Below are 14,220 nucleotides of genomic sequence, written 5' to 3' on the forward strand. Positions count from 1 at the left end.
CCAGCGAACGTGCTTTCCTTCCAAAAGTAAAGATGGGTGCTGCCACCTAGTGCACCGGAGCGTATTCAGGCATACAGTCTATGATACCAATACATAACAATATAATATAAAATAGTTTTAAAATATTAGCGATGACAAAAAAATGGTGGTCATAGTTTGTTGAAATGGTAGATATTTACCAGTCACAGTGGGCATTAATAAACATAAAACGAATTTATAAATGTACCACCATGAAGATAATTTGCAGCTGCAGGCACTTACCAGAATTGTCCAAGATATTGCTCCAAAGTACACATAATAAGTTGTAAGTAATATAAAAGGTACAGATGTACAAAGCTGGACAAACAAAATTAAAACAATCCAGAAATACAGTGCTAAACACGGTATGCCTTTGACACTTTATGTCCCTCATTATTTTCCGTCACTTCTTATCGTAACACGCATGCGCAAAAAATCAACAGCACACCACATTCCCCGCTTCTCTTCGCAGCTTCCTTCCCGCAGTCAAACATCCAGGAGCAAGCAGACTGATTTATGCTTCCTACACGATCGTCTGAATAGATGTGTGTGTATTTCTCTTACCAGTCTTCACGAGGAGTAACATTCTGACGGTGGAGCTGCATCAAATTCCTGTAAGTATCGTCTTATGACTAATTCCTCATTGTTTGAATGGAGGGCCCCTCCGTAGCAGCTCTGGCAATTTGTCAGCAGCATCAATGATTTTATAGAAGAGGGCTACATGATCAGACTGCCTTCAGTTGTTAGGTTAAAACCAGTGGGTTTAAGCGTCGTTACCTCTCTCTGCCGGAGTTTAAATCCCAAATGTTGAAATAATCATCGTATTTCCTCTGCGATGTAGTGCCTGATGGAGTTGAAGGGTTCCGTTTTAGCCTTTGTTTGATTTTCCTCTAACAGCTTTGTTGCATTTAAAACACAAATTTCCGTTAAAACATTCGAAATGAACACATACTAGCCTCGGCTGAATGTGTAAAATGTTTCTGTTTACCTCCTTTAACATTAGCTGGGCAAATTAGCATTAGCTAGCTAAAGCTAGCTGAGAAAAGCTACATTTGTAGCTAAAGCAGAAAACAGCCTTACAGGTCAGGTCTTTTAACCACTAAACAAAAGGAAAATAAACTGTCATATGCCAGGTGATTCAAGTAAAACACTTACCGAGAATTACATAGACATTTCCAGTAGCTGCAGAGCTCCACTCTGTTAAATACCTGCCATGGTTTATGTGATTAGCATACTTATCAAAGCAGTCACCGGGGATTTATGTTAAATAATTTGCCAATGAAATCTGACATATGAATCTTTTGGAGGGACCAGTGTTACCTTAATTATTACGGATATTAACCAGTGCAAGTAATTAGTGTAATTACTCATTTAGTATATATTTTATAATTTACATTAAACACCAATGTATCACCATGTGTTGTGTTATGATACTGGGGTGTTGGTGGGTCCTCTTATTGCAGACCTTTTAAATCTGGAACTGTTCAGCTGTTTCACATTTGAATAATGATTGATATCAAAACCCTTCATGTTGCTGTGTCCCACAGAACTCTCAGACTCTGTACAGTTTGTTTCACATTGTCATCCTTGGTTGTCCGGTGAATGTAATAGCACTTACTAACTTGTAAATGATTTATCTTCTAACTTGTTTCAATATCTGCATCTTCTCTGTCTCAGGATCGTGCACAGCAGTAGATGCTAATTTCCTCACCATGGCAACAGAAGATAAGAAACCAGACACTGATACAAAACCCCCAGTTGTACCATCAGCTTCTGCCAGTCAAAGCAAGGTTTGGATTTCTTGAATATTTTAAGTGTTTCCCACAGCTTTTCATTCTGTAACTGCAGCATATTACCAATTCGTTTATTTATGGTAATTATAGGGCAGGATCAGGAAATGTCTGGAGGTGGGACTTGGGGAAATATTTTTTTAATAGATAAATGTTTGCTCACTTGTCACACGTCAGTGGAGATTTTTAAATGTTGTGTTTTGTTTTCATTCACAGTCTGCACCTGCCAAGCCAAACTACAGTCTAAAATTCACATTAGCCGGCCACACCAAAGCTGTCTCCTCTGTCAAATTCAGTCCCAGTGGAGAGTGGCTCGCCAGCTCCTGTGAGTCCCTTTTCCATTTTCAGTGTTGATTCCTTAAGCCACATACAGGAAAAGTAAATTAGGGCTGCAGCTAATAGTACTGCAACTAATTAATTAATTAACTCTAATGCAAATTATATTTTAAGATATCTTTCATATACATTATCAATGCTATGTCATTTTGTAAAAAAACAGCAGTAAACAACACTGATTGCATACTTATTTTGTCATCACAGCTGCTGATAAACTCATCAAAATCTGGGGAGCGTATGACGGCAAGTTTGAGAAAACCATATCTGGACATAAACTTGTGAGTTAAACAGGTTCTCATCTTTACTGCTGTAAGATTTTTGAGAGATTGAATTACATTTGTTAGAAGTTTTTACCCATGTGAATTTCCCAATTCGGGATCAATAAAGTACATCTATCTATCTGTGTGTCTGTCCAGTCATAGGATCCTTAAATAAAAACGGTCAAAAAACTCTGTAATACCGTGGAGTTGATATTTACATTCATTTTATGCTCGCTGTCCTGTTCAGAGCTGTGACCAATTATTTCCTATGAATCCACAGGGCATATCTGATGTGGCCTGGTCCTCTGACTCCAACCTCCTGGTGTCTGCATCAGATGACAAAACCCTGAAGATCTGGGACGTCAGCTCAGTAAGAGAACAGTTGTACTTGCACAGTTATACACACAAACTGGCTTCACAACATTGCCAATCTAAACGTGCACTACTGTAAATAAAGGGTGGAGTGTGATTGGTAAGGCCCTGTAACATTATACATTCATGAGGTGTGAAAATGAAATCCTTGCACACTCTTAGGATTCCTATCTGTGGTTCCTGTCTACGTTAAAATTTTATCACTGTTAAAGCTGCAGTTACTTCCACTGTGTTAGCTGAAGATGGTCTGATGCTGCTTACGCTTCGGGTGACAAGTAATTGTTCACTTATGTTGGCAGCGAGAATGTGACATTTCAATTCATTTTTCTTTTATACAGGGAAAATGCCTAAAAACTCTGAAAGGTCACAGTAACTACGTCTTCTGCTGCAACTTCAACCCCCAGTCCAATCTTATCGTGTCAGGATCGGTGAGTATGAAGCTTTTGGCATGAAACAAGCAGTAAATGGAAACCAGATGTTAGACCCTTTCTAAAACACTCACTTCAAACATTATAAGCATGTCTCTGTGTGGTTTGAAAAAAGTAAACAGTGACAAACGCATGCTTTTTTTTGTTTCTAGTTTGATGAGAGTGTAAGAATATGGGACGTGAAGACTGGGAAATGTTTGAAAACACTGCCGGCTCATTCTGATCCTGTCTCTGCTGTAAGTGTTTGTTTTTTTTATTCTTACCACTACTTGGATCTTGTGGTCTTAAGATTAATATGGAACCAGTAATATGATGATCTGTGTCACCTCACAGGTCCATTTCAACAGAGACGGCTCCCTGATTGTGTCGAGTAGTTATGATGGCCTTTGGTGAGAATAAACTGTATTATTTCCCCACCCCAACTCTTTTTTTTTTTTACACAAACTTCACAATAGTCATAACAATCAAATTCAGCAGTTTTTTTTTCACTGTTACTCTAGGTGTGAGGCTAAGTACACCATTAGACACGTTGCCTCTTTGCCCTCAGTAATAGCACAGTGGAAAATGTCAAGCTGGGATCTTATATGTCACAGCACAGCTTACAGCATCTTTTCCTGTTTCTATGAAATGAAGGAAATTATCTGAGGTCTTGTCACTTGAATAATAATATAAGATGGGTGCTTAATAGAAATGTCCTATTTATAAATATAAAGGTCATACTATAGTACTTTGACAATTAGAAGCAAAGTGTGACTGCAAGAGGCAGATGTAATTTAATAAGCCATATTCTCAGTGTATTGGTGTATTGGAAATGCTAATTAGTATTGGCACCACTACAGAATTGTAAAATTATGATGCTATGGTAGCTCTGCTTTTAACTGTGGACTGGCTTGTTTGTTGCATGTTGCAGGTATAGTGGCATTTGTGATCAGTTGTTTTCTCATTTAGCAGAGAGCAGACAGACAGTTATGCCTGAAAAATGCACAAACATGCCATTTAACGTTCTAAAGAACAAAAATGAATTAAGTATCCAGCAGGATATTAATTTTTACAAGAAATATTTGTTGTGGTCAGTTATATTTAAATCAGCTGGGCCAAAAGTGTTAATTTTCATGTCATGCTGTCACATGTATAATCTTAGTTTTAGAATCTAGACACTACCTTAAAATAAATGACAACTCTTATTATAACATAACAAAATTTGCTACATAGTTAATAAGCCTGCTGCTGTGTGTCTCTGGCTGGAGGTTTGGCTCTCCAGACACAGTTCAGTTATCATCAGTGCTTATAAAAATAAGTCTGTTTTGCCTTTGACAGGAACTGGCAACACTCCACACAGTACATATGTGTGTAGCTGGGCTGTTGGCTGCTCAAATCAGTGAAAGTCTTTCTTCCATGAAGAATAAATGCTCTGCTTCGCTTTTTCTCATGGCTGTATTTTGCTGCTGCCACTTATTTTTAAATCCTGATTTCATGGCAGTCTACAGAATGTGAAGATGATAAAATGTTTAAAAGGACTGTACAGACTAAACATGAACACTCTCCATATTCCTAAGGATGGAATATCCTAACAAACTTAACAACTGCTAATTACATGATTTTTTTTTTTACCCTTCCACAGCCGAATCTGGGACACAGCATCGGGGCAGTGTTTAAAGACACTCATTGGTAAGATCATCCAGTATGTGCGGCACATCTTCACATCCTCTTGACCTGGTTCTATTGAATCTGTTACAGAAAACAGTTGAGATTAGTGACAGAAAATCCAACAAGCTCTCTCTGAATTTAAGCAAAAATGTGTGAAAATAAATCAATATTTACCTCTGGTTATATGCTGAGTCTGCTCTCTTTCTTGTGTTTATTTTAGACGATGATAACCCTCCTGTGTCATTTGTGAAGTTTTCTCCCAATGGGAAATACATCCTGGCTGCTACACTGGACAAGTGAGTATGACATACCCACAGCAGTGTGAAGTCACTGATCCTTTCTGTTGTAGAGGTTATTGTGTTGTTTATTTGCTTTTTACCAGCAGAGGGCAGTATAAAACTATGATAAGCTTTCTTCAGCTACAGTTGGGTGTAAACAGAATGTACATGAACTAAATGTGATTGTTGATTTTTACTTTGGTTTGATGTTGTTTAACAGATGTACTGCTGTATTTGTATTTATTTTTCAGCACGCTGAAGCTGTGGGACTACAGCAAAGGAAAGGTGAGCTCTGTTCTGTTATGAATTCATGTTTTCAGATATACTCTTTCTGAATTATTATACTATATACTATTTAGTTTCATCTACAAAGAGTGTAAATTATTATGAATATATTAACATGTAAATATCCACTACTGTCTCCATGTTGATGATGGGATTTGAGTGTGATTAAATTTTTCTTTTCAGTGCTTGAAAACGTACACGGGCCATAAAAACGAGAAGTACTGCATATTTGCTAATTTCTCTGTCACTGGTGGAAAGGTAAGAGCTCTCGTTTTTATAAGCACGTGTGGTCTATTGATAGTTTAATTATGTCTCACCGGTATTTTTGCGTGTTTATTTACACTTTAAAAAAGATGCGCACAGATTAATGTAACTCACACCTAAAGCTAAGTGGCTGGTCTCTTGCAGTGGATCGTGTCGGGCTCAGAGGACAACATGGTTTATATTTGGAACCTGCAGACAAAGGAGATTGTGCAGAAACTCCAGGGCCACACAGGTACGAAGTCGTATTATCTTAAAAAGACAGATTTCAAGTTTTAATAGGCTTAAAATCTGAAACTGTCTTGTAATGCAGTGTGGCTTGTTTTTCACTAAGCACTGGTTGACACATGCAGGTCATTTACGAAACTCTTAAGAAGATAAGACAGAATTCATTTTAAAGATTACTAAAGATACAGATATTTGTGGCCGAGTTTAAATAAACTATTCTGGGCGTAATATGTTTACAGAACTTTCATTTGCATATCTTAACACCTTTTCGATTTTCCTTCTCGCCTCTTTTCAGATGTTGTTATTTCGACCGCCTGCCACCCAACAGAGAACATCATAGCATCTGCGGCTTTAGAAAATGACAAAACCATCAAGCTATGGAAAAGCGACTGCTAAGCCCTCTTGGATCTTTTGGGCCATTCATATTTTTCTTTTTTCTTTTTTTTCTACATTTTGTTGTAAGAAAAGAGGACTTTTTTTTTCTAACAGAGAACTCCCGCTGGATGCAGACGGCTTTCAGGTAATGAAATTCAGCAAGGAGAGCCAAACGATGAGACACATCAGACCACACACCGTGTCAGCCGAGACAGTTCTGCAGTGGACACACCCCGTCGCATTTGAGATATTTCACCTGTCTTTTCACATGTGCCAGATTTTGTTGTCTTGTAAGGGAAATTATACTTTACAACAACACTCTGGTGCTTCAGTATTTTTTAACACTGCATTAATTGATGTCACTGCTTCATACCAGCTCATTTCTGGTCTTATACAATAAATGTAACAGTCATTTGGCCTTTTTGTATGATTTCTTTAGTCTTCTTAATTTGTCTGTGTAACTGTGTAGTACTGTCTAAAATACTTAAACGTAGGAAGGTGACTTTGACATCAAGCTTTAAGTTTAAATTTGGTACCTAAGGCCCTTTTGTCTTTTATTTATTCAAGTGGTACCACTATTACTATTCTTTTTTTCACTTAATGTCAAATGTCAGATCTTAAGTAAGCGCTGTGTGCCATGCCAAGACTTATTTCCCAGTTTTTTAAGTTCTGTGCTGATTATTAGGGAAGTACATGAACAAAGTCAAAATGCCTCAAGAAAATGTGATGTCACATACAGTAATACAATTACAACAAATATCTAAAGGATATTTGTAGGATTTTTTTTTACAACCACACTGGAGCATTGATTTGAGATCCTTACTCCTAATTTTAACGTTTTACAGTTCACCACGGTGACCAAATGCAGTTATTTTGTGTTGTAGGATTTGTACATATTACACTGTCATGTATTGTGATTTGATTTTTTTGGTGTCTTTGTTGTTTTGTTTTTTTTCTATAATTCCTTCTTCTTTTTGATTAGCTCATAGTTCTGCACACAAAGCCGACAGCCTCTGTTCTCAGTAGTTAACCTGGATTTTTGTGGAACATGTTCGCATTCGACAGCTATAACCTGCAACTTAATAAAACCAATTTTTGTATGTTTCACGTAGCCGAGTCGTGAGTGAAAACATCTTTGAGTGTTTACCGGGATCCCTAACGTTACACGCAGAATCAACTGGCATCAGTCAAGCTCACTTTAAGTTTTTTAATAACTTTTTTCTGTCCATGAAAGATAGAACATCAGAGAACAACCCACAAAGAACAGATGACAAAATTCCACCTCCTTAAAAATAGACAAAAATATAATGAAAGAAGACATTCCCATCTCACAGCGACAGGTTGAAAATGGCGAAGTAAAGGCGACACAGTTACCAGCCAACTATTCCTCTCATTTTCAATCTGAAAATGTTATCTTTGCCTCATCGAATAAGCTTTTCCACAATGTATACAACAGCCCACAGAAGAAAAGGCAAAGAACAGAGCACATAAGCAAGGGATAAAATTACCTTTGTACAAAAATAGATCTTTTCCAAGTGTTTTTTTTTCTTTTTTTTTGACTTGAACATTTTACTGTCTATGCAACAAAGAAAGCAGTGATTGTGTCACAAGCTCAGCTTTTCCTGATTACACTTTTTGAACATACAATTGCCAAGCAACACACACATTTTGGAGGGTTTAAAGACTTAACCTTTTTTTTCTCTCTCTCTTTGATAGTTTTTTGAGGTCCCATAAAACTGCTGAGGAGCTGGTTCTTTTGAGTTTCTGCTGGTTGATCAATATTCATTTTATAAAGTCAAGATCGAAATGCTAAAAATTTGTGAAAAAGAAAACACCTTAAAACTCTGAGTTCAAGAACACCTGGTGCGCAAGAGTTTGGTCTGAAAGACTTGCCTGCTCCCTCTTTTGATGCTGGAAATACTCAAGGAACAGATCTGTTGATATATATTTATAAATATATACACATATACATATTAACAAAATATAGCTTTATGTTATAAAGCATTCATGTAGGTTATCATTCTATGTAGGTGATCATTTCTTTTTCTCTTCTAAAGATCCTTGTCTGTCCATTTCCTGCAGGGGAGTGAGCTCCCATGTCTTCCACTTTATGGCTTAAGATATCTGCGGGAACCAATCACAGTAAACTAAGAGCAGGAGACCTCATTACACTAAAGAGAACAGGAGGATTTTCAATTTAAAGTTGGGTCACCCTGACGAAAATGCATACATTTAATTGCTTAATATCTGCTTCTCTTGATGAAAATCTGCATTCCTTTAAAAAATAATTCAACAAATCTAGCCCAGTCGTACAGAAAAAGCTTAAAGAGAGTAGAGTGAGAGTAGAGTCTTTGCCAAAATGCTTAAATTGACAACAATTTAATTAAAATTTAACTTTTCTTTTAACAGACAAACGAGTCATTTCCAGAATATAAATACTGTAAACTGAGCTCAAGCTGGCAGTCAATACTGTCCCCTGGATAGTTTGTAATAACACAGGCCACCTCATTGAAACTTTTGAGTGATAATAAAGCAACAAGCCAATAGTTCATACTGAAGTTATTGCTACTTAACAAGCACAGACACTGAGGTTTTGTCTGATCCAAAAGAACATTGATGATAATAACACTGTAAGAAAGTGCTGTCTTGTTGTCTGATTAAATAAGTAGAAAAATTCAAGTAATGTTGCAGTGCTGCTTCTCTTCCACTAGATGGAGCTCACAGCTCTTAAATCTCCGCCATATCGCTCACTCGCTCATTCTCCTATCCAAACTGCTCTGAGGCTGAAAGTAAATGTCATAGTCCTGCTTGAAGCGTACAGTATCTGACATTTCAAAGCTGGCGTCTGAACCGGGTCTTTGCTTTTTCTTCATAAGGAAAAAGATCAGCGGATGTCTGGGGATCAGTTTCTCAGAGGTGGATTATGGCCCCAGTGGAGGTCCTTCAGTGATGCACATCTGTGAAACCAGCCCTGAATCACGCTGAGAGAATGATGCATAAACATTGTTTCATTGGTGTATTGGTCAGAGTTAGCACTCTATGGAGTCCTAATGGTGCCAGCAGAATAATAATTAGATACTTTTTGTGACTTTTTTAACAGACTTTATTTTCAATTAATAAGTCGACAAATTGAAAAAAGCTGTAATGAGCTGAAATCTGAAGTTGGGTCGGATATTGACAATTGGCCAATAGTAGCTCCTGTTGCTCATGTGTGGGTCGGCGTTATTTCAATTTTAAGTGACGCTTCAAATGCTATAAATGAAAGCTTTCAAAAAATGGAAACTGTGTGATGTTAAAGCAGTTAACAAATTAAGGCAGACTATATTGAGGACATGGAAAGATTTAAAAGCCTTTTTTTTAATCAGTATTATGATTCAATTTTAAAGTCTAATTATTATTTAATGTAAAAAAAATCATAATAATTTGAATCCTCAAATGGAAATGTAATTCTCTTAATTTACTTTTTACTTTCAGTTTTATAATGGAAGATTTAAATGTAAATCTGATAATTGAAGTTTTCTATATTAATTGAAAAAAAAAAAAAGATTCTTTACGTGGCACTCTAAAGACTCCATACACTCACTCTGACCATTAACCGATGTAAAGTGGTATATATACAGACACTGGAGAGAACTCCTTGAATTTAATTCTCTTTTAGTCCTTTTCTCATATCGCACTCTACCATGTCCTTATACTCTGCTATACTCCACTGTTCCATAAAACACTTTGAAATGAGGGCTAAATGGCTGTTTGTTTTCTATATAATCAGTCAAGGCTGAATAAACCAGTACAGAATTGGGAAAATAATCTAAATTAGATTTCTGTTCCTGATCAGGAAAATATTACAGTGGACCCACACCTCACAAAACATTTGTTTTAAAAGGAATTAGACCTTTTTAAGCTGTAAGTAATATGCACCCGCTCTGTGGACAATCTTTGGAAATGCACTCGATGCATAGTTTTGCAGCAGCTGCAGCATTTAGAGAAAAGGAGAAGAAAAAAAGCAGAATATGGGCATAAAGCATATTTATACATAACATGGAGACATTTAACATTTCAGTTCAACTTGAATGACACTTTGTTGTCCAGAGAAGTGCAGAGAGAGCGAGTGTGCGTGCCCCTCTGAGGAGGACAACAATTGGGGCAATCCTGATTGGGCCCGAGCCAAATTCCACCTCAGAGGTCGATTGCATCAACATCAGCTCTCCGTTTAGGAACCCGACTCCACTGTCATGAGGTTAAGTGCCAAGTAACAAACAAATAAACAAATAATGGCTCTGCTGCAACAACACGCACTTCTGGTTACATGAGTGTCAAGAACTGAGGGTCTGACGGATGGAAACAGAGGTAATTGTGCATTGCTGTTGTTAAAATGAAAACTGAAAATAACGTCAATACTGTATACGGTTGTAACTTTCTGTACAGGTAGATATGAGGTGTTTTGAAAAGCTAATACCCACTGCTTTGAGCAGAGGGATTTCTGAGTGTGGAGGTGTAAATGGTGTGCTGAAATTCACATGAAATAAGAAGTGGGGAGGTTGGACAAGGGACGAAAAGGAGCTCAGGGGCTGATGAAACAACAATGCTCCCCCACAGATGAGACTGTGCGCTCACTTTCAAGCCATCCAAGTTTGTTGTGATCACTTGAAAGGTTTTGATGAAGGCCATATGTTTAAAACAGGATGACAAAAGTTGTTCCAAGTCGCTGCGCTTGCTGGTTGCCTTTCAGAGCCTCCAGAGATGCTCTTGTAGCATAAAGCTAATGTGAGGCTAATTTACAACAGCCAGCATTTTCCTATGTGCAGAAAGAACAGCGCAGGTTGTACATAACAAGCTCTCCCAACTCTTTATCGATCAATATATTAACTGAAGGGCTGATTAGTGGACTAATAACGTCGTCCTCCCCGATGTTGCACAGTGCTAACAGAGTAAGACATGGTTGTATTTGTTGGAATTGGGCAGAGACCTGAGGTTTTTGAACACTTGCAGTCCTGTTAACCTACCTCTGAGTTCTACTCCAGAGAGCTCACACTTCAAAAACAGCTAGTGCAAGACCTGATGTGTTCAGTCGAGTCAGGCAGGAACGGACGAGTTCCTTTAAGCACACGTGTCTTTCTCCCGCTGTCCCTCCCCAAAGTTAAGTTCAGTTCTGAAAGACAGAGAGGGCTCAGGTCCAAGTCTAGACAGCCCTGAGGCTCTCCAAGTCCACGATTGTCCCAATCACAATGCTGAGTGTCTGAATATGACATCATCACCAATTTTTTTTGAGTATACCTGGAAGCATAACCGTGGGTGTTAAAACCTGATCATCTCCGCTTTTTCTTGTCAAGGTGTAGGAACAGCAAAGATGAAAACGATGGCTCAATACGTTTCTTTTGTCCTCTGTCCGTCCTCATTTCAGTCCACTGTTGTCACTTGTGTTGTCGTGTGATTTTTCATATATATATTTCTTATTTATATATTTTTACAAGGTATAAAACAGACCCATAGACATGATGATTTCATTGTTTTCGAAACACATCAAAGGGAGCCAAGGAGAGGAGGGAGGGAGGAAGGGAGAGGTTCTCCAACCAAAGTCGTCACATGATCTGTCCCTTGCTGGAGACAGGATTTTTAAAAAGAACCCTGCTCCTGATCCAGGGCTGGTGGGAGATGTAGGGGAGGGGGAGGCGGAGGGAGGAAGAGGAGGAGGAGCGGACAGGGAGGGAGGGAGAGTCAAACCCTCTATGCTATTATGTCATTTGATGCGGAGCTTCTAGCATCTCCATGAGAAAGGTGTCGATGGGCGTGTCGCCGATGAGTTTGAAGAAGAACAAGTGCTCCAGACACTTGAGGCCAATGGAGCGCAGCGCTGGTAACCGCAGCAACAGCTTGGCAAACCTGTCACAACACAAGACCAAAATAAAAGACGAGACGAAAATAAAATGTCGCATTGCACATTGGACAGGAAGACGGAGGGATGAGGAGATGACCCAGAAGCATTGCGATCTGCTTCAAACTACACGTAGAGTACATGCAGTACCTTCAGTACAATGTGTAGCTGCCACATGCTGGGCTGTGTGCAACAAATTCACTCTCAAGTGCTACATACAAGTTATTTCAGAGAATCTGCAGCATTCACAACTTTCTCGTACTTTCTCTCTGGTACGCATGCAAGTTACAAGTGGTCCAAGTCTGTTGTCTCAGTTGTGTACAGACAGTCTGACATGCTTCACAGGGTTTGACTTGTTTGACTTAGAACTGCTATTTTTTCAGTTTGTTCCAGCTCTTCAAACATGACTAGCTGGCTAAATTTGTTGTCTTTTCATCTGCTGATTTCAAACAGCAGGACTTGAAACTCCACACGCAAAGTTTTCCTGCACTTTGGGTAACATTTCTGTGAATGAAACCTGCCCTGAAACGGAGTAGAACAACTCCTCGTGAACAGCTGGCCGTCCTCAGGCAACAAGTTTGTGCAGTTAGGAGAGTTTGATGACTTGGAACTCTTGTACAATTGAGCCTCACGGAAAAAACGCAAGCGAGATTTAGGAGAAGAATATGAAAATTCTCTTGCGTGATGCCTACTTATTGTCAGACATTTAAAACTTCTTTTCAGACCTTTTCAGTCAGATCTTATCCTCAGAATGTTGAGATTACAAATGGAAATTGAAAGGAAAATATATGGGGAAAAACTTTATAGCATTTTTCTTTTGTCATTAATTCAATGCCCATTTGATCAAACCAAAACATCTGGTGAAGAGAAATTGTGTATTAAAAGAGAGCAACAATAAGAGTTTTATTGCAAGCTACTACTCTGTAGCATCTGATAACAGGGTCAACTCAGAGCTACTGTGTTGATTAAAATTAGTGCTTGTGTGGATATTGTGCATAGCAACTGTAAATTTTTTTACCTTATAAAGGCTCATGTGGATTGGAGCTTTGGATAAATGCAAGTTGCGAGCTCTACTCTTTTTTGATTTCTTTATGTGTGGATTTAACTCAGCGCCAGAGTCTGGGGATGTGCACAATCATTTCTGTGTTTGTCTTCATACCTGCCAGGCTGCTCGGGGTATTTCTGTTTGCAGTAGGCCTCTAAAGACGCATAGACTTTCTCTCTCAGGGCTTCTACCTCGCCTGGGTTGGATAGACCTTTAGAATCTGTGGAGAAACACACAAAAATAAAACATAAACATCAACAACAACCTGAAAAATCCTGCTTGTGTAAAGTTGTGCTGCTATGGTTTTAACAGTTAGACAGGAAAGACGTATCACGTGTTTGACTTTATTGCATTCTTCTTTACACTGCCAGTGAACAACTCAACTGGTGTAAATTGTAGTTGAATGCCTTGCTCAAGGGCACCTTGCAGGAGTTTATGATGGAGAGCACAGCCTAACTTACAAGTTGAGTTTTAACCTCGAAGCCTCATTGTGGACGTATGTCACCACATTCTGGGTTAGTCCAATTAGGACTGTAATTTCAAAGCTGCGCTAGTTTAAGCTTCACTGGAGGACTCATCTTTGATTAACAACACAAATACATCACTGATTAACATTTCTGATGAACAAAGCTTTGTGCAATTGATCAACAGTGAATGAACATTTGTTGTTAATGGTTGGACCAGATCACAGTGTGGGAAAAGAAGGACTGAGGGCCTTTTTACCCTTGGCGTCCCCTTTCTCTGCCGCCCCCACCCTTTGCTTTCTCAGTCAGGCCAATCTGACGAACCCCTAATTAACAAGGAATCAGGCCGAGAAGTGAACCAGGGCCAGCGAGCCTGGATGTGGCCTGGACAAAATGCGGGACACAGAGGACCAGTGTGTGGGGGCCACTGTGGATCTGTGGGACAGAGGGAGGCTCCCATACTGAGTCATTAAAAACCTGGGTCACACTGATGGTTTGGTTTAGTAAACTCCAGTGCCATATGGATGAGGTTTAAATACAGAGCAGCATACTGATCTCAGG

The 14,220-nt window shown here is 38.8% G+C and overlaps 2 protein-coding genes across 3 annotated transcripts in view; one reads left to right on the plus strand and one right to left on the minus strand.

The window, feature by feature from the left end:
• The first annotated feature begins 440 nt into the window (after positions 1–440).
• LOC108880297 (WD repeat-containing protein 5) lies at positions 441–7,385 on the plus strand. The gene is made up of 14 exons (XM_018671752.2): positions 441–632; positions 1,696–1,808; positions 2,025–2,133; positions 2,349–2,422; positions 2,685–2,774; positions 3,115–3,204; positions 3,357–3,440; positions 3,538–3,593; positions 4,826–4,872; positions 5,072–5,147; positions 5,381–5,414; positions 5,598–5,672; positions 5,823–5,910; positions 6,199–7,385. The coding sequence occupies exons 2-14, from the start codon at positions 1,731–1,733 to the stop codon at positions 6,297–6,299; spliced, it is 1,002 nt and encodes a 333-aa protein (XP_018527268.1). The 5' UTR covers positions 441–632; positions 1,696–1,730; the 3' UTR covers positions 6,300–7,385.
• An 86-nt stretch (positions 7,386–7,471) lies between these two features.
• rxraa (retinoid X receptor, alpha a) overlaps positions 7,472–14,220 on the minus strand; it is a 100,154-nt gene continuing 93,405 nt past the window's right edge. For both annotated transcript variants that reach the window (XM_018671746.2, XM_018671748.2), the window contains exons 10-11: positions 13,310–13,415; positions 7,472–12,158 (exon numbers count right to left, since the gene is read on the minus strand). In XM_018671746.2, coding sequence (XP_018527262.1) covers positions 12,011–12,158; positions 13,310–13,415 — 254 coding nt within the window. In that variant the 3' untranslated portion in view covers positions 7,472–12,010. The remainder of the gene's footprint in view (positions 12,159–13,309; positions 13,416–14,220) is intronic.

This window comes from Lates calcarifer, linkage group LG9, assembly GCF_001640805.2.
Source record: "Lates calcarifer isolate ASB-BC8 linkage group LG9, TLL_Latcal_v3, whole genome shotgun sequence".
Lineage (NCBI taxonomy): Eukaryota > Metazoa > Chordata > Actinopteri > Centropomidae > Lates > Lates calcarifer.

What these genes read in the sequence shown, in the direction of transcription:
- LOC108880297 (XM_018671752.2), top strand. Translation starts at nt 1,731, where the DNA reads ATGGCAACAGAAGATAAGAAACCAGACACTGATACAAAACCCCCAGTT. An exon ending in AGAGTGGCTCGCCAGCTCCT is followed by an intron (nt 2,134 to 2,348) that starts GTGAGTCCCTTT and finishes TTGTCATCACAG; the next exon opens with CTGCTGATAAACTCATCAAA. An exon ending in CCATATCTGGACATAAACTT is followed by an intron (nt 2,423 to 2,684) that starts GTGAGTTAAACA and finishes ATGAATCCACAG; the next exon opens with GGCATATCTGATGTGGCCTG.